At 42.9% G+C, this 25,758-nt stretch overlaps 1 protein-coding gene across 2 annotated transcripts in view; it reads right to left on the bottom strand.

The window, feature by feature from the left end:
• Positions 1–25,758, bottom strand: part of THEMIS (thymocyte selection associated) — a 173,156-nt gene that overhangs the window by 13,631 nt on the left and 133,767 nt on the right. The window contains exons 5-6 of one of the 2 annotated variants that reach the window (XM_029082566.1): positions 8,574–8,724; positions 8,171–8,478 (exon numbers count right to left, since the gene is read on the bottom strand). In XM_029082566.1, coding sequence (XP_028938399.1) covers positions 8,453–8,478; positions 8,574–8,724 — 177 coding nt within the window. In that variant the 3' untranslated portion in view covers positions 8,171–8,452. Of the gene's footprint in view, positions 1–8,170; positions 8,479–8,573; positions 8,725–25,758 lie in introns of those variants that run through there. The other variant, XM_029082562.1, reaches the window with a different exon arrangement.

Below are 25,758 nucleotides of genomic sequence, written 5' to 3'. Positions count from 1 at the left end.
CTCCCAAGCCCATGCTTTTTCCACTGAGCCACGCTGGAAAACGGGCATTGAAACTATGAGCCCCAAGTGGGACAGGGACGTTGTTCAACCCATTTGCTTTTATCCTCCACCCCAGCACTTACAATAGTACCTGGCACATAGCAAAAACTTAACAGATACCACAGTTATTATTATTATTATTAGGACAGAGCAAAGTACAACAGAATTAGAAGTTTCCTTCCCTGCCCACAAGGAGCTTGCAGTCTAGGTGGGGGAACAAACCATTAAAATAAATTGTGGCTATGAATATAAGTACTATGGGGCTGAGGGTGGTCTGAATGAAGAGCACAGATGCAAGTGCAAGAGTGATGCAGAAAGGTGAGGGAATAGGGGAAATGAGGGCTTAATTGGATAAGGCTTCTAGGAGATACTATTTTAATAAGGTTTTGAAGGTGGGGAGAGTAGAGGTCTGTCATAAAAGAAGGAAGAGGGAATTCCAGACCAGAGAAGCAGTATGTCCTAGTGGATAGAACATGGGCCTGGGAGCCCGAAGGACCTGGGTTCTAATTCCGGCTTTGCCACTTGTCTGCTGTGTGACCTTGGGCAAGTCACTTCACTTCTCTATGTCGCAGTTACCTCACCTGTAAAATGGGGATTAAGACTGTGAGCCCCATGTGGTACAGGGAGTGTGTCCAACCTGATTACTTTGAATCTTCCCCACTGCTTAGAATAGTGCCTGGCAGGTAATAAGTGCTTAACAAATACCATTAATAATAACAGAAGAAAGGAACTGGCAAGGGATGGACAATGAGATAGATAAGATTGAGGGACAGGAGAGAGCCTAGAGATGAAATGGGTATCTGGGTTTCTATCAGCCCAGAGCTAACCTAATTCTTTTTGAGGATGGGGACTGCTTTAACATTGATAATTAACATTCCACTGACATTACCTCCCAACAGTGAAAGCTGACAAGAAAGATATCTCTCGAACTGTGCAAGCACTGCAGGAAATAAATTAACCCCTAGGGGAAAAGGAAGGGGGAAAACTGTCAAGACTCACAAATCTGGCTAATAGGAAATGATGCCTCAAGAATTTTTCACAAAGGGAGAGGGTGATGATTTCTCATTTCCAACATATTCATGAGCATCTAAGTCCTTTCAGGACCAATGAAAGGGCAATCAAAAACCAAAATGAAAGAAAAATGTATGCATATTAATTCAAACAGTCTATAAAGTTAAATTTGGAGGTGAGATTTTGGAATAAGCTATGAATTATGGCTTGGTTTTTGTGTATGCGTGTATGTGTGGGTATGAGATAGAGAGAGAGAAAGAGGGATGGTGCTAGATATCCTTTTTGGATGTCACAGATGAAAAAATAAGGTTATTCCAAAAAAATGAGGCCACTTTTGATGAGCTGGAATTCCTTGGTCATATCAGCATCATCATCATCAATATGTACTGAGCATTGTAATAACCTCAAGGAGTGAGCCCCTGGAAAATGAGCTGTTGAAGATGGTGATAAGAAAGGGGCAACTGTTTTGATAAGATGGGAAGAGATGGAGTTGAGGCACAGTGGAAAGGGTAGAACTTGAGAGAAGGCAGGAGATCTCTTGTGGGGAAGGATGGGAGAGTTGAAAACAGGGAAACATCAGAAGGAACTAGAGAGGAGTAGGGTGGATTTTATGGAGACCACCTAGTGGTTTCAATTTGATCAGAGAATTTTCTTCAGTTTCTCAGAAGTCTTTTCAGCCATCCTCCTTCCTTTAATCAGGACAGGAAAGCTTCCAAACAATAGGTCCACACCATGTTAAGCCTGTTTGCAGGTGAGTGAGGTGGGAGCCCAAATCTGAATCCCATGTTGAATTAGGCAAGTGTGAAAAAAGCCCCAGATGCACATTTGCAACTGAAACAAGACCCCTTAGGACTCTCACTGTACACTTGTTTATGCCCCACATTTGGGCACCTGCCTAACCACACAGTAGAGATGTGAGCTATTATCTCATAAGGTCTGCTGTGTCCTAAATAAGACATGACTGGGTTTTCATTAGCCCACATCTAGCCGGCTTTTGCTAAGTGAAGCTGAAAACCATGAGCAATAGGCAGGCCCAGTTGGGTATTTATTCTACCAGAGAAATGCATTTTTCATATTTGATGTTTTCAGAAAGTGGAACATTTGACTATTAACATATTCAAATTGGGTAGAATGTGAATTTTACTTAGACGGATTTCACTTGTGAGTTCGTGAAACAAAGAAATCATATTTCACTCATGCATTTCCCTAAAAAAGGCAGTTTTTCTACCCTTTTGCCAGACCAGGTTACATGCCCATAGAAATTTAGAGCAGAAGAGACCTCAAGAGGTCATCTGCTATAGCCCTCTACCTCCAGACAGATGAATGACTATACCACACAGAACATATGGGTGTTTGTTTTTTCTTTAAATATCTCTAGGGACAATGTCTACATGAATCTTTCTGTCTTCATTTCCAGGGCTTAATCAGGAGTTCTTCTTTTTGTTCAATTGCAGTGTCTTCCACCTTAATTCAAGACCATGAATTAAGAAGTCAGGGCAGGAAATGGGGTCTGCTATGCTAAATTCTCTCTTGCTGTAATAATTATGGTATTTGTTAAGCACTTACTATGCGCCAGGCACTGTACTAAGCACTGGGGTGGGTACAAACAAATCGGGTTGGACACAGTGCCTTGTTCCACTTGGAGCTCACAGTCTCAATCCCCATTTTAGAGAGGAGGTTACTGAGACACAGAGAAGTTAAGTGACTTGTGAGGAGCTGGGTTTAGTATCCAAGACCTTCTGACTCCCAGGCCCATGTTCTATCCACTATGCTATGTTGCTTCTCCCAAGCACTTAGATCAGTGCTATGTACACAGTAAGCAAATATCATTGATTGATTGCTAGAACATGAACAGCTGTCATTTCCACCTTCACTTAATCTCATTAAATCCTTAATTGAGTTCATTTAATCATTTTTTTGAAACATTCTTTACTTCCTTCTATCATCATTTAATTTTAAGGCATTCTTTCTGCTCAGGATTTACAGAAAGAGTTTGTGTATATATCTATTAATGATGTGCAGATATCTATGATTCCATTTACCTAATTTGATGGCACTGATGCCTGACTACTTGTTTTGTTTTGCTGTCTGTCTCCCTCTTTTAGACTTTGAGCCCATTGTTGGGCAGGGATTGTCTTTGTTGCCAAATTGTACATTCCAAGCGCTTAGTACAGTGCTCTGTATTCAATAAGCACTCAATAAATACAACTGAATGAATGAATGCAAAGAGGGGGGAGAAGGGATTAAAATGTATACGAGGAGATGCAAAGAAAACAAGACTCAGAGGGAATAGGGAAGAGGGAAAAGGGAGGTGGGGAGAAAGAGGGAGAGAAATGGAAAATGGAAGAGAGGGAGAAGTTAAGGAGAGAAACAGGAGAGGATTATGTTTATACATTAATGACACTATATTACTCTTTCTCCCTGGGTTAAAAGCCAAGAGAGTCACAGAGGGATGGATATGAAACAATAACTGAAGCACACAGATAGTGTTCAATAAATACCAATGATTGATTGATTGGTAAATCCGCATTAAGGGGAGTCAAGGATATAAGGAGTAGAAGGAAACCCAGGTGAGTCTTCTCTGCTGGGAACACGACCACTTGGGAAGGTTTTCGAACAGTAGGTGTCAATCTGATTTCAGAGATGGCTAGGTGCTCCAGACTGTAAGCTCACTGTGGGAAAGGAATGTGTCTGTTTATTATTGTACTGTGCTCTCCCAAGCACTTAGTATAGTGCTCTGCACACAGTAAGCGTTCAGTAATTATGATTGCCTGTCTGAGTGACTGTTGCAGGATGCGGGTCAGGCGCAAGATATCAGGATGCCCTGTTAGAGTGGCCCGCCTAAACTAGAGATCACTCCAGTCCCAGTCCAAGTATTGCTCTGGGGTTGGGAGAGATGGGAAGCGTCATTAGCAGCAGCAGCCAAAGCAACCTCTTTTGGAGGCATAGCAGCCTGCCCGGCTGAGGGCAGGAGCCTGGATTCATTCATTCAATCGTATTAATTGATTCCAAAGGCCATGAAGCTTGGAAGCTTGGGACAGGAGGCTCAGGAGGGGTCAGTGCTCTGTTGGAAGCCAGTGCAGATTCCTTCCCCTCCCCTCACTCCCTCAACTGCACCCCACATGAGACACAGGGCGGTTAACGCTTTTGCGTTCCTGCCCTGACTTTCCTTGGGAATCCTTGGGACTGTATCTTCTAACTCCATTTTTCCCCCCCTAGTGCTTAGTACAGAGCTCAAAAACACTAGTTGCTCAATAAATACTAATGATTGATCCATTTTAGGAGTCCCGACTTCTCCTTGTTTAGCCTCCTCTTTAAGAGAAGCAGTGTGGCTTAGTGGATAGAACTCGGGCCTGGAAGGCAGAAGGACCTAGGTTCTAATCCCAGTTATGTGGTTTGACCTTGGGGAAGTCATTTAATTTCTCTGTGCCTCAGTTACCTCATCTGTAAAATGAGGATTAAGAGTGTGAGACCCATGTGGGACAGGGACTATGCCCAACCTGATTCACTTGTACCTACCCAGCACTTAGAACAGTGCTTAGTAGATAGTAAGAGCTTAATAATAATGATTATGCAATTTGTTAAGTGCTTACTGTGTGCAAAGCACTGTTCTAAGCACTGGGGTAGATGGAAAGAGCACGGGCTTGAGAGTCAGAGGATGTGGGTTCTAAACCCGCCTCTGCCACTTGTCTGCTGTGTGACCTAGGGCAAGTCACTTACCTTGTCCGTGCCTCAGTTACTTCATCTGCAAGATGGGGATTAAAAGTATGATCCTCATGTGGGACAAACTGATTACCTTGTATCTACCTCAGTGCTTAGAAAAGTGCTTGGCACATAGCAAGTGCTTAATAGACACTACAATTATTATTATTACTACAAGACAATCATGGTGTCCCACTTGGGGCTCATATTCTTAATCCTCATTTTACAGATGAGGTAACAGGCACAGAGAAGTGAAGTGGCTTGCCCAAGGTCAGACAGCAGACAAGTGGCAAAGCTGGGATTAGAACCCATGTCCTCTGATTCCCAAGCCTGTGCTCTTTCCACTAAGCCATGCTGCTTAATAAGTACCATAATTATTATTAATTATTATCATGATTATTCATAACACTTACACAGTCTAATCCAGAGTAAAGAGCCAGGCAGTGGTGAGCAACAACCTGCTAAAATCATCTTCCAAACTCTGCAAGAGGGTGGGGGTGATTATAGACCCCATCCTGGAAGAATTCAACCAGTGAGGGGGCAGAGTAAAGGAATCTCATGGGTTGCATCTCTCAAAGCCTTCAGGAGCAATGAACCTGAGAGAAATGATGATCCCAATGTATAAATAATGATCTGGGATTCACGATGCTGCAGTAATTCCCACTGAGAAGTGCTTTCTTTTCTATTCACACTTGATTAGTGTTTGGAATTCGGAGGAGCTGCCAGTACATACGGTTTTCAAAGCCTCTGACAGAATTTAATTTTTGGCCGTCACAAAGGTTCAATGACAAGGTAATAAGAAAAGCTCCACAGGATGTTTCTACATTCATCTCAGAAGTAGGTAGTTGATGACATGAAAGAACATACTTCCTCTAGATTTGTTTTGGGGTGGGCATGCTTCAGAGTCAGCCACTCTAGCTTTGTGATTTGAATGTGCCCTTGCCAAGACAAAATGGAAGAGTTTGTGAAACCAAAATTGTGCAAAGCAGGAAAACAAATGCTTAAAGAAGGATCCATTTTCATCTCTGTTTTTCTCCCCTGTGATTCTAGCCACATAGAGCTTGAGGAGACCTATGAAGGATATTGAGCACATCCTTTGCCCTTCAGTTGGGATGTCCCCAGAACTGTGAAACCTTGAAAAGAAGACTGGGGAAAATTCTTCTGCTTCCTCAGAGGCTTTTCCTCAGATTTAATAATCCTTTCTGACCCATGCTAAGAAATGGGTGCCTGTGAAAAATTATTTTTTTCGGCCCATGTTTTCATGTATTTCTTCCAAAATATCTCCAGAAATGATTTAGAAGGTTGCTGCTTCACCAGCTGCCATTTCTTAGCATTCTACACATAGGTATTGGGCCTGAACACTATTACTAAGCTGGCTGGTCTCCCTTTTCATGTGTTATGGAAATTTTTTCAGCTGAAGTCCAATGCTTTCTCCTTTGGCCACCCCTTAATGGAAATGGAGAACCATGGAATCTATTTACTGAATACTATCTGTTAGGCAAGGAAAGAATTGATGTTAATGCTAAGGTTAATTTGGATGCTATTGATGCCTGTCTACTTGTTTTGTTTTGTTGCCTGTCTCCCCCTTCTAGACTGTGAGCCCGTTGTTGGGTAGGGATTGCCTCTATCTGTTGCAGAATTGTACTTTCCAACACTTAGTACGGTGCTCTGCACACAGGAAACACTCGATAATTGAATGATTGAATGAATAAATACAATTGAATGAATGTTAAGATTTCCCCCCTCCCATAAAGGGGCACAGGGTCTCACTCATGTTCTTGTCCCTGTATCTTTTGTGTTGCCTGTACTTAGTCTCTTGCATGCCATTGTCTGGGCACCAGGGTCCTGTGTGTTTTATCCTGTGGGGAACTTACCAGGGGACAAGAGTCTGTGGGGACTCCGGCAAAACATTCAGTGTTCTTCATATAACAAGCATTGTTTGCTACCAGCATCACTTGTGAATGGGGAATGAGAGGAGGAATCAGGATGGAGTCCTGGCTACCAATACCCGTTTATGTCCTTAGACACCATCATTGGATCATTCAGCTAATGATCCCAGTTTCTTGTTGTTTTTTTTAAATGATTTCTGTTGAGTGCTAACTATGTTCCAGGCACTCTTGTAAGCACTAGGGTAGATACAAGATCATCAGTTGGGCCCAGTCCACGTTCCACATGGGGCTCACAATCTTAATCCCCATTTACAGATGAGGTAACTGAGGTGCACAGAAGTTAATTGACTGCCCAAGGTCAAGCAGCAGACAGTTGGCAGAACTGAGATTAATGCCCAGGCCCTCTGACTCCCAAGCCTGTGCCTTATCCCGAAGGCCACACTGCTTCTATCCGAAGGATTCCTCAAGAGTTCTATTTTTAAAACCTTGAAGAGTTGCTCATTCTTTTCTGATTCAAGCAGAAATTCCTGGCCATTAGTTTGAAGTCATGCCATCAGCTCTCTACTCTACTTAGGAATTCTCCTCTTCTATTATACTACAGTTTACGTTCTTGGTTCCTCTTAAGCCAACCTATTCACTTTGCCTCATTCTCATCTCTCCCACCTTGGATCTTCTGCTCGTCTTCCCTCTGGTGTGTAATTTCCTCCCCTTTCCCAACCAACTACTGCTTTCCTTCAGACCCCTCTAGAATCACGTCTCCTCCAGGAGGCCTTCCTTCCTTCATTGATTTCTAGACTCTCCACCTTTGTGTGGCCTAGTGGAAAGACCACGACCCTGGGACACAGAGGACCTGGATTCTAATCCTATCTGTACCTCAGTTATCTCATCCGTAAAATAGGAATTTAATATCTGTTCTCCCACCTACCTCTAGACCGTAAGTTCACTGTGGGCAGGGAATGTGTCTGTTATTATATTGTACTCCCCAAGCACTCAGCACAGCACACAGTAAGTGCTCAATAAATACGACTGAATGAATGATTGAATGAACTTAGACTGTGAGCCCCAGGTGGAACCTGATTATCTTATATTTACCCCAGAGCTTAATTCAGTGCTTGGAACATAATAAGCCATTAACAAATTCCACTATTACTATTATTACTGTCTTTTCAGCACATACCTAAAAACTCAAGTACTCACAAGGAACCCCCATCATTCAAAGCAGTTCGGTACAGATCTTTATAATTTTACTTCCTTCTTTTAGTAACCTATATTGATGTCAGTCTCCCTTGCTACAGTGTAAGCTTCTTGAGGGAGAGATGAGTTTTACTAACACTATTGTAATAAGAATGTTGGTATTTGTTAAGAGCTTACTATGTACAGAGCACTGTTCTAAGCGCTGGGGGAGATACAAGGTAATCAGGTTGTCCCACGTGAGGCTCACAGTTCATCCCCATTTTACAGATGAGGGAAATGAGGCACAGAGAAGTGAAGTGACTTGCCCACAGTCACACAGCTGACAAGTACTCTCCTAAGAGCTCAGCATGGTGCTTTGCACACAGTAGACTGATTGGTTGATCGATTGAAGTAGAGGATCAAACTTTATCATTACAGCCGACTCTGCAGGCTTTGCTTGGCAGAGAGGATGAAGGAAGAACATCCCGTCCCCCTTCACTCAAGTCTATATATGGATGCCAGCAAACAGTCATGTCCCTGGGCTGGTAGAATTTAATATCTTGCTGCCGACGAACTCTTAGATGCTTTCACTTCTTACTAGAGCTGGTGTTTCCACAGGATGTTTGGATCCGTGAGGTTCACTTTGGCTGATCCTCATGTCCAGCTGAGATCACAAAAAATGTCAGCACATCAAACATGGATTAAGTCAGGTTAAACACTGTGGTATATTAATGACTGAAATCAGGGAGCTTCACTGACCTTTAGTCACACTGGTTGCTGCTAATGGAGTTGTCCCAATCCTGTTCTCCATCTCCCAATGTGCCCAATCATTTTGACAACTAACTGGTAATTTGGAAACAGCAGCAGCTTGATTTGAGTGTAGTTTCTTGGCTGGGTCTATGTGGAGGTTCTGAAATTACATAGATCGGTGTGATTGATTTCACGGGTAAATTATTAGCCCCAACCAAATACTTTCCATAGATATGACAAGAAAGAGCATTCATCATGCTGGAGGTCATTTCTCCAAATCTGAAACAAAATCCTGGGTCTGTCATAGGGAGTTACAAATCACATTTCCATCAATATGTACTTGCAATATGGGAGTGGCATGTTTGCCTCCATATAAATGCCTAGAATGAGAATTCATTCCAGGCCTAGAAGATACTGTTCCAGGGATATTTCCATATATCACCCTCTCTATAAAGCTTTCTCAGTGCATTTCAATTAAAGCACATTTTTACTCAGTCAGCTGTTTACATGGTAGAGTTAATTAATTCTAAGTCCTTCATTACACTGTCGATCACAGGCAATATTATGCTTCATGTCTCTGTTTCGCTTATATTATGCACAAGATAAATCATACTTTTAACTCAAGATGAGCTGTACATTTTCATCAGCATTATGTGAGTTGTTTAAACTATACCAGTCATTCTAAGACTATCAAGTCAGCATAATAGAAGATTGTTTTTTCAGCATTAGTGACCCTTTTAAAATCATTTCAATTTTCAGATAACAGCATTTGCTCTTATCCTTGCATACTCTCCAAAAAAGCAAGAATTCTCATGTTGCAGAAACTGAACACATTACTGTATTTCACACCAGTGACAGGGATTGGAAGCTGTCTCAGGGGTAGCATGTCCTAACAAGAACGTTCTTTACTCTTAATTGTTCATCTTCAGCTCCTTGCTTACTTAAAACTCTGTCCCACATTATATCTCTCAGATAATAGCACTTGCCGATCTTCAAAACACTCCTAAAACCCATCTTTTCCTTTCTCAACTGAAACTCACTTTTCCAGAATGTGTGACCTTTAATGCTTGCGCATCAGTAAACACTGATTTGTGAACTCCATTGGCTCTTATTTCTTTCATTTCTTCATTTTTATCATTCTTTTGCTATTGTCAACAGTAGCTGTCTTTCCTCCTCCACCTCTAGACTATTTGTGAAAAAGTTATGTCTTCCCTCTTCCACCATTAGATTCATTCATTCATTCATTTGTATTTATTGAGTGCTTACTGTGTGCAGAGCACTGTATTAAGCACTTGGAAAGTACAATTCAGCAACATAGAGACAATCCCTGCCCAACAACGGGCTCACAGTCTAGAAGATGACAAGCTCTTTCTGGTGAAGGACAGTGTCTTCTACTCCTATTGTACTCTCCCTAGCACCTAACTCTGCACACTGTAGCCGCTCAATATATACCCTTGAAAAAAATTCAGGACCTAGGGCTTGCTTCACTAAGGTCTTTGAGCTACCTCTGCTCTTTCCCTCCCCCCTTCTGCCTATACCTTTACTAAAGTGGCCTTGGAGCAGCCAAAAAATAATTAATAATAATAGTTATGGCACTTGTTAAGTGCTTATTATGTGGCAAGCACTGTCCTAAGCACTGGGGTAGATACAAGTTAATCAGGTTGGAGACAGTCCCTGTCCCATGGGAATCACACTTTTATCCCCATTATATAGATGATGTAACCAAGGCACAGAGAAGTGAAGTTACTTGCCCAAGGTCACACAGCAGACATGTGACAAAGTGGGGATTAAAACTCATGTCCTTCTGACTACCGGGCCCACACCCTATCCACTAAGCCACTCGGTTCCTCCATCTGTTTGTTTAGAGCTGCTTCAACTCACCAGTTGCTGAAGGTGGGATGTAAAGGAGATGATAGGAATATGGAATTCCTTCTCCAGGGGAGCTGTGCACCCAAAATAACTGGGAATAAAAGGGGAATTTGGAGAAATTCAAAGATGAATACTTATGTCTCCAGTCCTGACCTCTCTCCTTCCCTGCAATCTCGCATTTTCTCCTGTATTCAGGACATGTCTTCCTGATTGCCCTACTGACATCTCAAATTAAACATGTCCAAAACTGAACTCCTTATTTTCCCACTCAAACTCTGCCCTCCCCATGTCTTTCCCGCTACTGGAGACAACACTGCTATCCTTGCCAACTCGCAAGCCTGTTACCTTGGCGTTGCCCTTGACTCTCCTCTCATTCTCCCCACATAGGCAGTCTGTCATCAAATCCTGTCAGTTCTACGTTCACAACACTGCTAAAATCCTCCCTTTCCTCCCCATCCAAACTGCTACCATGTTGATCCAAGTACTGATTTTATTCTGCCTTGACTACTGCATCTCTCGTCACTGATCTCCCTGCCTCCTGTCTCTCCAGACTCCAGTTCATACTTCACTCTGAACCTCCAATGACTGCCCATGCACCTTGGCATCAAACAGAAACTCCTTAACACCGACTTTAAGTCATTCAATCATTCACCCCTTCTTACCTCACCGCTCTGATCTGCGAATGCAAGCCCCGCCCACACACTCCGCTCCTCTTGCACCAACTTATTCATTGTGCCCCGATCTCCTCTATCTAACCACCTACTCCTTTCCCACATCCTTCTCCTAGCCTGGAACTCCTTCCCCCTCCATCTATGCCAGTCCACCATTCTCTCCACCTTCAAAATATTATTAATGTCACATCTCCTCCAAGTGACCTCCTCTGATTAAGCCCACTTTTCCCCAGTTGGCTTTCCCATCTGCATCTTCTGTTCACTAGGACCTGTGACCTTTGGACATTTGATATTCATCAAATTGAGAAGCAGTATGGCTCAGTGGAAAGAGGCCAGGCTTGGGAGTCAGAGGTCATGGGTTCAAATCCCTGCTCAGTCACTTGTCAGCTGTGTGACTTTGGGCAAGTAACTTCACTTCTCTGGACCTCAGTTAACCCTTCTGGAAAATGGGCATTAAGACTGTGAGCCCCACGTGGGACAACCTGATCACCTTGTATCCTCCCCAGGGTTTAGAACAGCGTTTTGCAAATAGTGAGCGCTTAACAAATGCCATTATAATAATAATAATCCCACCCCCGATCACACAACTCTCAAGTACATATCTTTACATTATATACTGTAAATTAATTATTCTTTCATTCCTGTTACTGTTTGTCTCCACCTCTAGACTGTAAATTCATTATGGTTAGAGAACATGTCTCCTAATTCTGTTGTATTGTACTCTCCCAAGCACTTAGTACAGTGTTCTGCACAAGGTAAACACTCAATAAATACCAGTGATTGATTGGCTGATTGATGAGACCTAGGTTGGACTTCTCCAGAGAAAGTGAGTGATGTTTCAAGGCTTGAGAAGGTAAAATTCATTCACAGATGATTGATCCATGATGGACCTCCAGAGGGAAAGTTTGGGCATTAGAGGAGAATGTTCTGGGTGTTTGATGGGTTCACACCCACTTATAACACTTCTAAAAATAACAATTTACAAACCCTATGACTTAAGTACTTACTCAACTACATGTCTGTTTTTTCCTTACTTTCTGTCAACCTGTATATTATTTTGCTTCTGTCTCCCCCACTAACATGTAAGCTTCTTGAGGACAGGTAACACATCTTCTAACTTATCTGTGATCTCCCTAAGCACTTAGTTTCATAAATGCTATTAATTGATTGAAGAACAGACCATAATCCCTTCTGAGTCTCTAAATAGCTGCTGCCACAGCTATTTCCCTTTCATTTTCAGAGTTTATCTCTGTTCTTCTTCCTGCTTTCAACACTTGTAAAGATTTTGTGTCCCTTCCTCTCCCATTTAATTCTAAGATCCTTGAGGCCAGGAAATGTGGTTTTGCTACTGTTGAACCCACCTAAACCCTTAGTACTCTGCAGCATACTGGCAGGTCACTTCACTTCTCTGTGCCTCAGTTTCCTCATCTGTAAAATGAGGATTAAGACTCTGAGCCCTACTAGGGACAGGGACTGTGTCCAACCCGATTATCTTATATCTTCCCCAGTGCTTAAAACAGAGCCTGGCACACAGTAAGCACTTAACAAATACCACAATTAACACCCTTTTGCTGTTAATGTATTTATAATTGTCCTATTCCTTTATGTTGCTTTTTTGTTATTTTTGCTTTATTTTTCCCCTATGTGTCCATCACTCATGTTGTTACACCACTTATCCTTAGATTTTGAATCTTCTAGGGGCCAACAGCTATGACTAATTCTCAGGTTTATATGATTTCTCAGTGCTCAGGTCAGTGGTTTGTACAAAGTATGTGCTCAGTAAATACTATTGAATGAAAGGTGGCCCATCCTTAACCACGCCATTGGATGATCTGTAGAGCAAACATTTCACAGATCTTCCCAGCATTCTGCTGCCATAGTCAGACAGAATACCAGGCTCTCATTCATTCATTCAATTGTATTTATTGAGTGCTTACTGTGCAGAGCACTGTACTAAGCAGTTGGAAAGTACAATTCGACAACAGATAGAGACAAGCGCTACCCAAAAAAGGGCTCACAGTCTAGAAAGGGGAGACAGAAAACAAAAGAAAACAAGTAGACAGGGAACACTACCATCAAAAATAGATAAATGGAATTATAGATATAAACACATCATTAATAAAATAGAGTAATAAATATGTACATATATACACAAGTGCTGTGGGGCAGGAAAGGGGGTAGAGCAGAGGGAGGAAGTAGGGGAGATGGGGAGGGGAGGAGGAGCAGAGGAAAAGGGGGGCTCAGTCTGGGAAGGCCTCCTGGAGGAGGTGAGCTCTCAGTGGCACTTTGAAGGGGGAAAAGAGCTAGTTTGGCAGATGTGAGGAGGGAGGGCATTCCAGGCCAGAGGTAGGATGTGGGCCAGGGGTCGATGGCAGGACAGGCAAGAATGAGGCACAGTGAGGAGGTTAGGGTCAGGGGAGTGGAGTGTGCAGGCTGGGCTGTAGAAGGAGAGAAGGAAGGTGAGGTAGGAGGGGGCAAGGCGATGGAGAGCTTTGAAGCAAATAGTGAGGAGTTTTTGCTTCATATGAAGGTTGATAGGCAACCGCTGGAGATTTTTGAGGAGTGGGGTGACATGCCCAGAGCGTTTCTGTAGAAAGATAATCCGGGCACCAGAGTGAAGTATAGACTGAAGCTGGAAGAGACAGGAGGCTGGGAGATCAGAAAGGATGCTGATGCAGTAATCCACTCGGGATGTGATGAGAGGGTCTACCAACGATGTGGCAGTTTGGATGGAGAGGAAAGGGCGGATCTTGGCAATGTTGAAAGAATCATAGGACTGATCCAGTAACGACACTGTTGATGGGTGTCCTTTCCCTTGCCTTTGGCCTGGAACATCTTCCCTCCTCATATGCAACAAACAATTATTTTGCACCCCTTCAGAGCCTTCCTTATTAAGGCACATCTCCAAGAGGCCTTTCCTGACTAAGCCCTCCTTTCCTCTTCTCCCACTCCCTTTTGTGTCGCCCTAACTTGCTCCCTTTATTCATCCCCCCTCACAGCCCCATATCACTTATGTACATATCTCTAATTTATTTATTTATACTAATGTCTGTCTCCCCCTCTAAACTGTAATCTCGTTATGGGCAAGGAATATATCTGTTTATTATTGCATTGTACTTTCCCAAGTGCTTGGTACAGTGCTCTGTACATAGTAAGAGTTCAATAAATATCACTGAAATGAATGAAAAAGTTAGAGGAGAAACACAGAGGAAATAGCCCAAGGCCCCATTAATATCACTACCCATCCCCTGTGCTGAGACTGTGGGAGGGAGAGGGGAGAAAAAGAGAATCTCTTGCTATAAGTTTTCCCTTCATTTCCTGCAGTAGCCACTGGGAACAATCAGCCCTTGATTGACAAAACATTGCCTACAGATACCCAGAGAAAAGAGGGTTAGATTATTTAAGGAATTCTTTCCAGAAGATGATGCTTAAATTCATCAAGAGGGATGTTTATAGGTCACTCTCCCAAGGACAATATGCTGAATCTCAGTGGTGTTACCTGGGGAAAGTCTAAAACTAAAACATGATAAATAAATAACAGAGTCAGTGCAGTATTATTGCAAAGTTAGCATTCCAGTACTAATTGAAGTTAATTCTAAATTCTAAAAGCTTTCTCTAGGCGGCTTCCAACTATAAGTCCATCAGCATTTAGCCTCTTGACTCAGCAGGAAATTTCAATGAATTCCCAGGTCGGCACTTCCACGGGGGCCCCTCTTTTAGCTCATTCCAGAGATGGAAGGCAAGGTTTCTACTCTGTGGCAGAAGTTTTTGACTGAGAGCCAGATTTGCCTCGTGTCTGTACTCCTCTGTGGTTATAAACTAGTCACCTCTGGAAGCTGATGAGGTTTCAGGCTGCTAGGATATTCTTCAGTTACTGCTTTGCTCTTCTAAATCCCGAGGTGCCTTGATTTCAAGTGAGCATTTATGGAAAAAACGCTAACAAGATTCAATTGACTGTGTTATCATGCTGAGAAAAATAAAAACATTCGACAAGGAATCTCCACCTCCCTTGTTGTGACATCTAATCAGCCACCCCTAGCCCTCATGTGTATTATCTGTTTACTTATTCATTCATTTAGTCCTTTCGCTTACTGGCTGCTAACAGGGGATCTATGCTTTTACTGTCCTTCCTACAGACACAGTCAATCAATCTGTGTATTTTCCATTAGATTATAAACTACTCAAAGGCAAACACCGGGCCTTCTCCTTTTACTGCTCCCAAGTATTGGGGCAGCAGCATGGCTCAGTGGAAAGAGCCTGGGCTTCAGAGTCAGAGGTCATGGGTTCGACTCCCGGATCTGCCACTCGTCAGCTGTGTGACTGTGGACAAGTCACTTAACTTCTCTGTGCCTCAGTTACCTCATCTATAAAATGGGGATTAACTGTGAGCCTCACGTGGGACAACCTGATTACCCTGTATCCACCCCAGCACTTAGAACAGTGCTCTGCACATAGTAGGGCTTAACAAATACCAACGTTATCATTATTTTGTGTAGCTTTTTGCACAATGTAGAAGCTCAGAAGATAATGATGTTGGTGATTTTAGCAAGCTTTGCAAATTAGCATGGGGTAGCATTCTCCTTGAGGTAGTTCATGTCTACAGACACTATTGCGTTGTTCTCTCTCAAGCACTTAGTACAGTGCTCTGCACACCGTAAATGCTCAATTAATACCATTGATTGATTGATGTAATTGACGTGGACCACCTCCTTCTCCTGAAAATATTTAACCTTGGCTTCACCAACACAATCTTCTCCTGGGGTTATCCTCCTACGTGTCAAGTGGTACTGGACACACAGTAAGTGTTAGCAAATACCATCACCGTCATCATCGTCTCTCTGGCTGTTCCTTGTAAGTCAATATTACAGGCCCCTCCTTTCCCTCCCACCTCCTAACTGTGGGAGCGCCTTAAGGTTCAGTTCTAGGTCCACTTCAATTCAATTCTCCATCCATACCCATTCCCTTGGAGGAACCCATTTGATCCCATGGCTTCAAGCTCCATCTTTACATGGATGATTCACAAATCTACCTCTCCAGACCTGCTCTCTCTCCCTCTCTGCTGTCTCACAGTTCCTTCTGCCTTCAGGACATCTCTACTTGGATGTCTGGCTGGCAGTGAAAACTGAACATGATCAAAACAGAACTCTTCATCTATGCATCCAAACCCTGTTCTCCCCATAACTTTCCTATTGTTGTAGACAGCATCTCCATTCTCCCTGTCTCAGAAACCTGTAACCTTGGCATTATCCTCAACACATCTCTTTCATTCCAGCCACACATTTATCTCTGTCAAGAAATCCTGTCAGCTCTACCTTCACAACATCTTTAGAATTCATCCTTTCCTCCCCATCCAAACTTCTACTATTCTTAGAATAATAATAATGGTATTTGTTAAGCGCTTACTATATGCAAAGCACTGTTCTAAGTGCTGGGTGGGATACAAGGTGATCAGGTTGTCCCACGTGGGCTCACAGTCTTAATCCCCATTTTACAGATGAGGTAACTGAGGCACAGAGAAGTTAAGTGACTTGCCCAAAGTCACACAGCTGACAAGCGGCGGAGCCAGGATTAGAACCCATGACTTCTGACTCCCAAGTCCGTGCTCTTTCCACTGAGCCACGCTGCTTTTCCTAGCCAAACATTCTGTTTCCCTCCTTGACTACTGTATCAACCTTCTTGCTGACCTCCCTGTCTCCTGACTCTCCTCTCTCCAGATCATACTTCACTTTACTGCCAAGATCAATTTTCTGAAAAAAAGTTCAGTTCATATCTCCTTACTCTTCAAGAACCTCCACTGGTTGCCACATCAAACAGAAACTCCTTTCCATCAACTTTAAGACATTTGATCAGCACTCGCCCTCCTATTTATCCTCGCTGATCACTAACCTGCACATCTCTAATTTCTCTAACACCAAGATACTCTCTATATTCAATCTCACCTACCCCAACACTAACCCCTTGCCCACTTTCTCCTCTGGGCCTGGAACTCCCTCTTCCTTCATATTCCACTCATATTCATATTCCATAATCCACCACTCTACTGTAAAATCTCTCCCAAATTCACATCACATCTTCTCCAGGAGGACTTCCAAACAAAGCCCTTTATTTCTCCAATCTGTTCTCCCCTCTGTGTCGACTAGGACTTGGCTTTGCAACCCTTAAGGCCTTTGATCCTCAATAATTATGCAAATAGTCTTATAATAACAATAATAATAACAATGTTGGTATTTGTTGAGCGTTTACTATGTGCCGAGCACTGTTCTAAGCACTGGGGAAGATACAGGGTAATCAGGTTGTCCCATATGGGGTCACAGTCTTCATCCCCATTTTATAGATGAGTTAACTGAGGCACAGAGAAGTTAAGTGATTTGCCCAAGGTCTCATATTTGACAAGTGGCACAGCCGGAATTAGAACCCACAACCTCTGACTCCTAAACCTGATGTCTTTCCACTGAGCCACGCTGCTTCTATGTTTCCCCTAGCTTAATCTACTTGAATGTTTGTCTCCCCCTATAGACTGTATGCTCCTTGTGGGCAGGTACTACATCTACCACCTCTGTTGTATTGTATTTTCCCAACTGCTTAGTACGATTCTCTGGACAGAGTGAGCCCTCAATAAATGCCACTGATTGATAGAATACCAATGATTGATTGATGTAGCCAGTTTAAAAAAAATCAGCTCAGGACTGAGAGTGGACCAAAAATAAAACCTCAAGGAACTCTATCTTTTCTTCCTCCTACCTGTCAGTTACTCTGTTAAGGACTTTTGGACTTGGGAGAGGAACTAAAAGTATTTTTCCAACATGGTGGTCTAATGATAAGAGGAGACTCAAGCTGTGGAGATGTAGCTCAGGAGAGAATGTAGTCGAGTTGACAAAGCTCTGTAGGGGGAAAGATTTAAAAGGTTTTTTTTGAGACTGGGGATTCCCAGTGGCCCCATTTTTTAATGCTATTTGTTAAGCACTGACTATGTGCCAGGCATTGTTCTAAGCGCTAGGGTAGATAAAAAGTAATCAAGCTGGACACAGTCCCTGTCCCACATGTGGCTCACAGTCTTAGTGCTCATTTTACAGATGAGGTAACTGGGGCACAGAGAAGAGAAGTGACTTGCCCAAGGTTACACAGCTGACAAGTGCCAGAGCTGGGATTAGAGGGCAGGTCCACAAGAACACACTCCATTTTCAAGGAGCAGCTTCAATTTTCACCATCCCAATTTGGTACCTCCACTTCCAGAGGAACTGTGTCTTAAAAATTATCACCAGTTTCAGAGAACATATTCTTCCTTGGGCTCTAGTCTTAGGTAGACTTAAAATAATCTGCCCACATTATATTTTACTGTATATTATCCAAGTCAGAGCATAACATACAGATGTACCTAAAATGACCTTCTCGCATATGCCAAATAATAGGTAAATAATAATGATGGTATTTGTTAAGCACTTACTATGTGCAGAGCACTGTTCTAAGCGCTGGGGTAGATACAGGATAAGCAGATTTTCCCACGTGGGCCTCACATTTTTTTTTTAATACCCATTTTTGCAGATGAGGGAACTGAGGCACAGAGAAGTGAAGTGACTTGCCCAAGGTCACACAGCAGACAAGTGGCGGAGCCAAGATTAGAACCCACGACCTCTGACTCCCAAGCCCGGGCTCTTAAATGTGTCCCCAGATTCACAGGAAAAAACAAATTGTGATTTCCATGATAAGAGAGGATGAATGAAGCAACTATTAGGCTGAAGAAGAAGTCAGAGAGAGATGTGAGAGGGCTCAGAGAAGCCAATAAGACTGGACACAACCAAACAATGTCTAGCAGCAAGAGAAAGAGTCAAAGACCAGGAAAGCCATGAGATATGCAGGGGGTTAAGGAGTAGCAGAGAAAGAAAGCAGTTAACAGGTAGACAGAGAGAGGATGAAAAGTCCAGGTTTACTTGCAAAGTCATTGCCAATTTGAGTTAGTAAATATTTACGCAGTGCCAGCAAGAGAAAAGGCTAGTGTTGAAAAAAGACATCACCCCATCACAAGACCTGAGGCACGTTATTGACCAGCTGTACTAGTTCCAAAAATAAAAATACTGAATGGCCTCAACTAATGTACCACAGATCCTATGCTAAAGTATGCTAAGGGTCTCCACTGAGCCCTTCTCCCTCACAAAAGTGTATAACAGAGCAGTAAACAATTTGTCAGTAACATTCTCTTTGAGTAGCCAGCTGTCTTCCAACACAAACAAATTGACTGCAAATGGTAAAATAAATAAATCTGGAAATCATGAAGCCCTGCCTCAACAGATTGGATGGCATTCAACCCATCCGCTAAAAATCAAGACCAGGGTGTGCTGACCAAAATAAGAAACAAAACATCTAAATTCAGATCGCCTTGCTTGGGGAGTAATCCCTAGAGGAGTCAGTTTTCTTTTGTAGAGGCTGGTTTGTGTTTTGGTGGCACGGAGCTACTGCCTTGAAACTGAAACATCAGATGGAGTTTGCCTAACCATTTCACCCTTCACTGCTCAGTCCTAGGCTAATATTAGGATTTTCAGGATTCAGCAGAAGAGGTAACCCAGAGAAAGATTTCAAGATTTCTGAGGAGAAAATTCAAAATAATATCACAATAAGAATTTCTCCAAAATAGCCAGGTAAGGACTATCTACAGGTCCATTTAATTAGCATATCCTATTCTGCCATTTTCAAAAGAGGAAGTCCTTGTTTGTGGATTTGGGGGAAGAAATCACCCAAATAGCTAACCTGGAAATTTCTTCTCGATTAAGCTAGAGAAAAATAAATCCGTCAATCAATTGATGCATTTATTGAGCATTTACCTTGTGCAGAGCAGCAAACTAAGCACTTGGAAGATATGATCCCTGCTCACTAAGAGCGAACAGTCTAGAGGAGGAGCTTACACTAGAAGCAGCATGGCACAGTGGATAGAACACCGGCTGGGAGTCAGAAGGTCATAGGTTCTAATCCCAGCTCTGCCACTTGTCTGCTCTGTGACCTTGGGTAAATCACTTCACATTTCTGTGCCTCAGTTACCTCATCTGTAAAGAGAGGATTGAGCAGGTTAGCCCCACATGGGACAAGGGCCTGTGTCCAACCCAATTTGCTTGTATTCACCACAGCACTTAGCACAGTGCCAAATAGTAAGCACTTAACAAACACCACTAATATTCTTATTATTACAGCTACCAAATGATTAGCTCAGATCTGTTCCCTTCTGTTTTACTAAATAATAATAATAATGGTATGTATTAAGCACTTACCATGTGTCAGGCACTGTACTGAGCACTGGGGTGGCCACAAGCAAATCTATTTGGAGACAGTCCCTGTCCCCTGTGGGGCTCACAGTCGCAATCTCCATTTTACTGATGAGGTAACTGAGGCACAGAGGAAGTGAAAAGGCTTGTCCAAGGTCTCTCAGCAGACAAGTGGGTTTTCTGTTTCCTCCCCCAGGCACTGATCCAGGGCTGATTGCATGTCACCTGGGTCCATACTGGTGCAGGAACCTGGCCCTAGGGCATCATTAATGTGGGCCCGGTAGTTGTTCTGAGGAGGAGGTACAGACTCAGCCATGCCTTCTCATGCTCAGAAACGCAGACCAGGTGCTCAAGCATCTTGCAAACTCAATGACTGCCCAGGGCAGCTTGCATCCTGTTTGTGAAAGGCACCAGTGAATGCAGAGAAAATGTTCACATTACATCTACTCCTGCTGCTCCACTGTTGACAAACACGTCTCTTTTCCTTCCCTGTCTTGCTTGCAAATCCATGATTCCCAGTTCATTTGAGTCAGACCAGGACTTTGGGGAGCTATATTTTAACTGGGAAATCAGGGCTTGCCACTGAAGAGGTTAATTCTTTGGCCAAAGGGCAGGAAAAATGAATCGCATTTGAATTATGCAAATAGAGATTACCACGGTATAAAATACCCATAGCATTTATGGCCAGATCAGCTCTTTGTGAAATTAGTTTTGAATCGGGAAACATATGAAGTGGAATATCATTTGAAGAGGCTCCAGCATAGCTAAGCCTCCTACAGATGGTGGATGAGCTACCCAACACAGCCTAACGGGGAAGAGTCCAGATGAATTATTCTAAATCCATTTCTTAAAAATTGCTTTTGAAGGCCTCCCAACCTTCCAGACGTTTAAATCCATCTTTACCCGTGTGCAAGTGCACATTAAAAATCTTGCAACCTAATTCACAGTATCACCACATCATTATTTGAGACAGGAGCCAATACGTTTGGTGAGATAATATCATCGGGGAGATGCAAGTCGTATTGATGAGAATGTCTTTCTCCAGCTCCTTCAAGCATTTGTGGGGTGACAGAGCAAGATGAGATCAGTGTGAGTGAGTGCTAAACGGTGCAGGCTTATTTCCGAAAGTACCCAAGATGCTGATTCAAAAACAAAACGTACTAATTTTCAAATTATTTGCATATTAGTCATTTAGAGTCTGAGTAGGTAGTCAGATGGAGGGCAATTGTTTCTTTCAAATCTTTGCCTCTTCAAATTATATATTGTGCTTTCAAACTCTAAAAAAAAGTAAATCCACGAAAAGACTAACCTTGAAAATAATTAAGTGATGAATGTGTAATATAGGTAGTAGTATTGTGAAGTATATGCATATGTATGAACAGAACGAGCAAATTGTTGTGCTCCATTATGTTGCTTGCCAAGAGGCCATCAGTACTCTGAGCATAGTTAGTCTGGGGGCTTGGGTAGCCAATAAGGTGACATGATCAGGGTCACTGGAGATTAGTCAGGGAAAGCTTCTTGGCGGCAGTGGCTTTTAAGGAAGTTTTTGGAGGCACCTCCTTTTATCCTCCCCGCCTTCCCACTCTATCCCAGTTCACACATTTTTCTCCTTGCAAGTCAAACTACTCACTGTGCCTCATCCTTACATCTCTCCCTGCTTCTCACCCTCTCTTGGGCTTGGAAATCCCTCCCTCTTCACAACTAGAAGACCACTGCACTCCACATTTCAAGGCCCTTTTGAAATCACATCTTCTCTAGGAAGCGCTTCCTGATGAATCTATACTCTTACCCTATTTACCCCACTTCTGCCAATCCAAACTTCTGCGTCACCTGAGGACCTGGGTACTCTCACACCACCCCTCTACCGCCAAAGCACTTATGCACCCAGCTTTATACTCTGTTGCTTCTGTGATTTATTTTAGTGCCCATCCACTCCACTACATTAAAAACTCCTTGAGGGTAGAGATCATTTCTATTCTATTGTATTCATTAAAATGCTGACATAGTGCTCTCCACTGAGTAAGTGCTCAATAAATACTACTGATTGACTTAGTAAAGTAGTTTGATGGAGATATACCTATTCATTTTATTGCCTAATTCTATTTTTTAATCATATTTACACTCTTACTCTTTTACCTATTATATTTGTGTCAATCTATTTCTGCCTGTCGCCCCCATCGTATTATAAACACTTCAAGGGTTGGAGTAGTGCCTCTTGTTTCCTTTGTGTGCTCTCAAATGCTTAGCATAGTGCTCTGTCCACAGTAAATGCTCAATCAATGCTGTTGATGAGGAGGAAGATGATGATAAATTTAAGCATGAAAGACAATGATAAGACAATGGGAAGCAGTGTGGCTCAGTGGAAAAGAGCCTGGGCTTCAGAGTCAGAGGTGATGAGTTCGACTGCCGGCTCTGCCACTTGTCAGCTGTGTGACTGTGGGCAAGTCACTTCACTTCTCTGTACCTCAGTTGCCTCATCTGTAAAATGGGGATTAACTGTGAGCATCATGTGGGACAACATGATTACCCTGTATCTACCCCAGCGCTTAGAACAGTGTCTGCACATAGTAAGCGCTTAACAAGTACCAAATACCAACATTATTACTCCCCTTAGGTTGCTACTTATAGGCTGTTGCTTATAAGGTACTTGTAGGTTTCTTGAGGGCAGAAACCTGACCCTGGATTTCTCTTATAATTTCCCCAGGACTGAGTAGAGTACTGGTATAAGGTAAGTACTAAATAAATTATACTAGACGGATATAGCTATCAATCAGTCAATCATATTTATGAATGTTTACTGTATGCAGAGCACTGCATTAAGCACCTGGGAGAGTACAATATAACAAAGTTGGTACTCTACTGACTGAGAGATTTCAAAATACATTTTTAGTCACTTGTCCCATTGGGTTAACAGTGTGTTTCTTAGCAGGGAGAGGCTGAAGGAAACTGCTGCCTTTTTAATTAACATGCCAAGGAACAAGTTCACCAACTCTGTTGCATTGTATTTTCCCAAGTGCTTAGTACAATGCTCTGCACACAATAGTCACTTAATAAATACACTGAGGGACAACCCTCTTACAATATACTTTAGGGTTAGGAGAGAGGGATAGACTACCCTACTGCCAGCAGGACTTGTGTTTGAGGGTTTTGTTTTTTTTTTCATTACTGGTGATGGGTTGCATAGCACTATCCACACCCTCTCCCAGTCCCCAGGAAGCAAAGGACAAAAGAAAGGATTTTAATTACAAAGTCCCCTCAATAGCACAGAAGCAACCTAATATCATTAAGCTACAAGATTTTTTTATATTATTTGTTAAGCACTTATGTGTCAGGCACTGTAGTAGGCACTGTAGTAAACACTGGGATAGAGACAAGCTGAAGGGGTTGGAGACAGTCCATCTCCCTCATGAGCTCACCATCTTTATCTCCATTTTACAGATTAGGCAACTGAGGCACTGAGAAGTTGTGACTTGTTCAAGGTCATGCAACAGACAAGTAGCAGAGCAGGGATTAGAACTCAGGTCTTTCTGACTCCCAGGTCCATGCTCTATCCATTAGGCCATGTTGCTTCTCAGCTTGTCTGAGAGATTGACTGAAATTGGACAGTGCCTTTCAATTAAGTAGGTTACAAATTTCTGTTGGATGCCATGGTGAGGTGACAAGGGCTGATAATGCAATTAAGAAATATTTCATCTATGGCAAATCCTGACCTCTGGCACTTCTATTGTCCCAAAACAGCTCTTAAGTAGAGAAGTCACCAAAAGGAGCTTTTTCAGAGGAGCGGGAAAAGTTTACTATCTGACCTAGCTGCCTCGGAGATCTAGAGGTTTCTGGACCTTGAAATGAGGCTCAGAGGACCCCCAGGTCCTCTGGCGGAGGTCGGATATTCTGGGTTTGTTTTAGCCAGAGGCCCTAAGAGCCATCTTCCAGGGTGACCCAGCATCCCTATATGAGAAACCTCATTAGTGAGGAATGTTTGCAAAGAAAAAGAAAGACCTTTTCTTAGCAACCTGTTTGATTTGGACTTGCTTTTCTTGGAAGAAGGTATTAGCACCTAGTCTAGCTTCAGCTAGTGTTTGTGCATCCGGGGGCAGAGGGATTGACGAGGGAAAGGGAACTATATTGGCAGCAGATGTTGAGAGGGTCTGGATGATTATTCTTATTGAACAGTTATAGAGTGTCAACATTGTCTATCAGAGCCCAGATAGGACAGGGATTCTTGCCTAATATCATCTTGCTAGAAATTCCCACAAGATAGCATTCTTTCAATAATGTCAGATCCCAATTTGCAATTTTTCAAAGGAACAGTTGAGATGGACAGTTATTTATGAAGTGAGAGAGAGATTTAAGGGGAGGGAGGGAGAGCAGAAGAGGGAAGGAGAGAGTTCTAAAAGCATTTCAAAAAATCATTTACTGCTTAGGTTGAGTTTCTGCTCCTGTGATCTCAAAGAACTTATTAATTGTGAGTTTATTTCCACAAACCCTCTGTTATATACACTTCTTTATGCTAATTTTGGGCATTGATCCCAAAGTAAAGCTTATAAGTAGTTGTGAACAATGGGAATCCAGTTCATAGAGGATCTAGATAGGGCAATCAATCAATCAATGATATATCCTGGGTGCTTACCTTGCAAGGAGCACAGTATTCAGCACTTCTGTTTAGTATGGCCTAGTGGAAAGATCACAGAAGCCCTGGGTTATAATCCCAGCTCTGCCACTTGTTTCTTATGTGACTTTGGGCAAGTCACTTAACTTCTCTGTGCCTCAATTCCCTCGTCTGCAAAATGGAAACTGTTCGCTCTCCTATTTAGACTCTGAACTTCATATGGGACCTGGTTATTTTGTGTCTATCCCAGTGCTTAGTCAGGTGCTTGGCACTTAGTAAGTACTCCCTTCAGGCTCGTATCTCCTCCTGCCTCCAGGACGTCTCCACCTGGAGTGGAGTGCCTCCTGCCTGCCCCCTAAAACTCATCATGTCCAAAACTGAGCTCCTTATCTTCCCTCCCAAGCCCTGTCCTCTTCCTGACTTCCCTGTCACTGTGGATGGTATGATCATCCTTCCTGTCTCTCAAGCCCGCAACCTTGGGGTCATCCTTGACTCGGCTCTCTCATTCAGCCCACACATCCAATCCGTCATCAGTGCCGCCTGCCAGTCTCACCTTTACAATATCACCAAGATCCACACTTCCCTCTCCATCCAAAGGGCTATCTTACTGGTACAAGCTCTCATAATATCCCGGCTGGATTATTGTGTCAGCCTTCTCTCTGATCTCCCTACCTCCTGTCTCTCCCCGCTCCAGTCTATTCTTCATTCCGCTTCCCCGGATCATCTTCCTACAGAAAAGCTCTGGGCATGTCATTCCCCCTTAAAACCCTCCAGTGGTTGCCTATCGACCTCTGCAC

This window comes from Ornithorhynchus anatinus, chromosome 2 (assembly GCF_004115215.2).
Source record: "Ornithorhynchus anatinus isolate Pmale09 chromosome 2, mOrnAna1.pri.v4, whole genome shotgun sequence".
NCBI classification, from domain to species: domain Eukaryota; kingdom Metazoa; phylum Chordata; class Mammalia; order Monotremata; family Ornithorhynchidae; genus Ornithorhynchus; species Ornithorhynchus anatinus.
The sequence above is the reverse complement of the archived record's forward strand: the minus strand, read 5'-3'. Positions and strand labels throughout refer to the sequence as shown.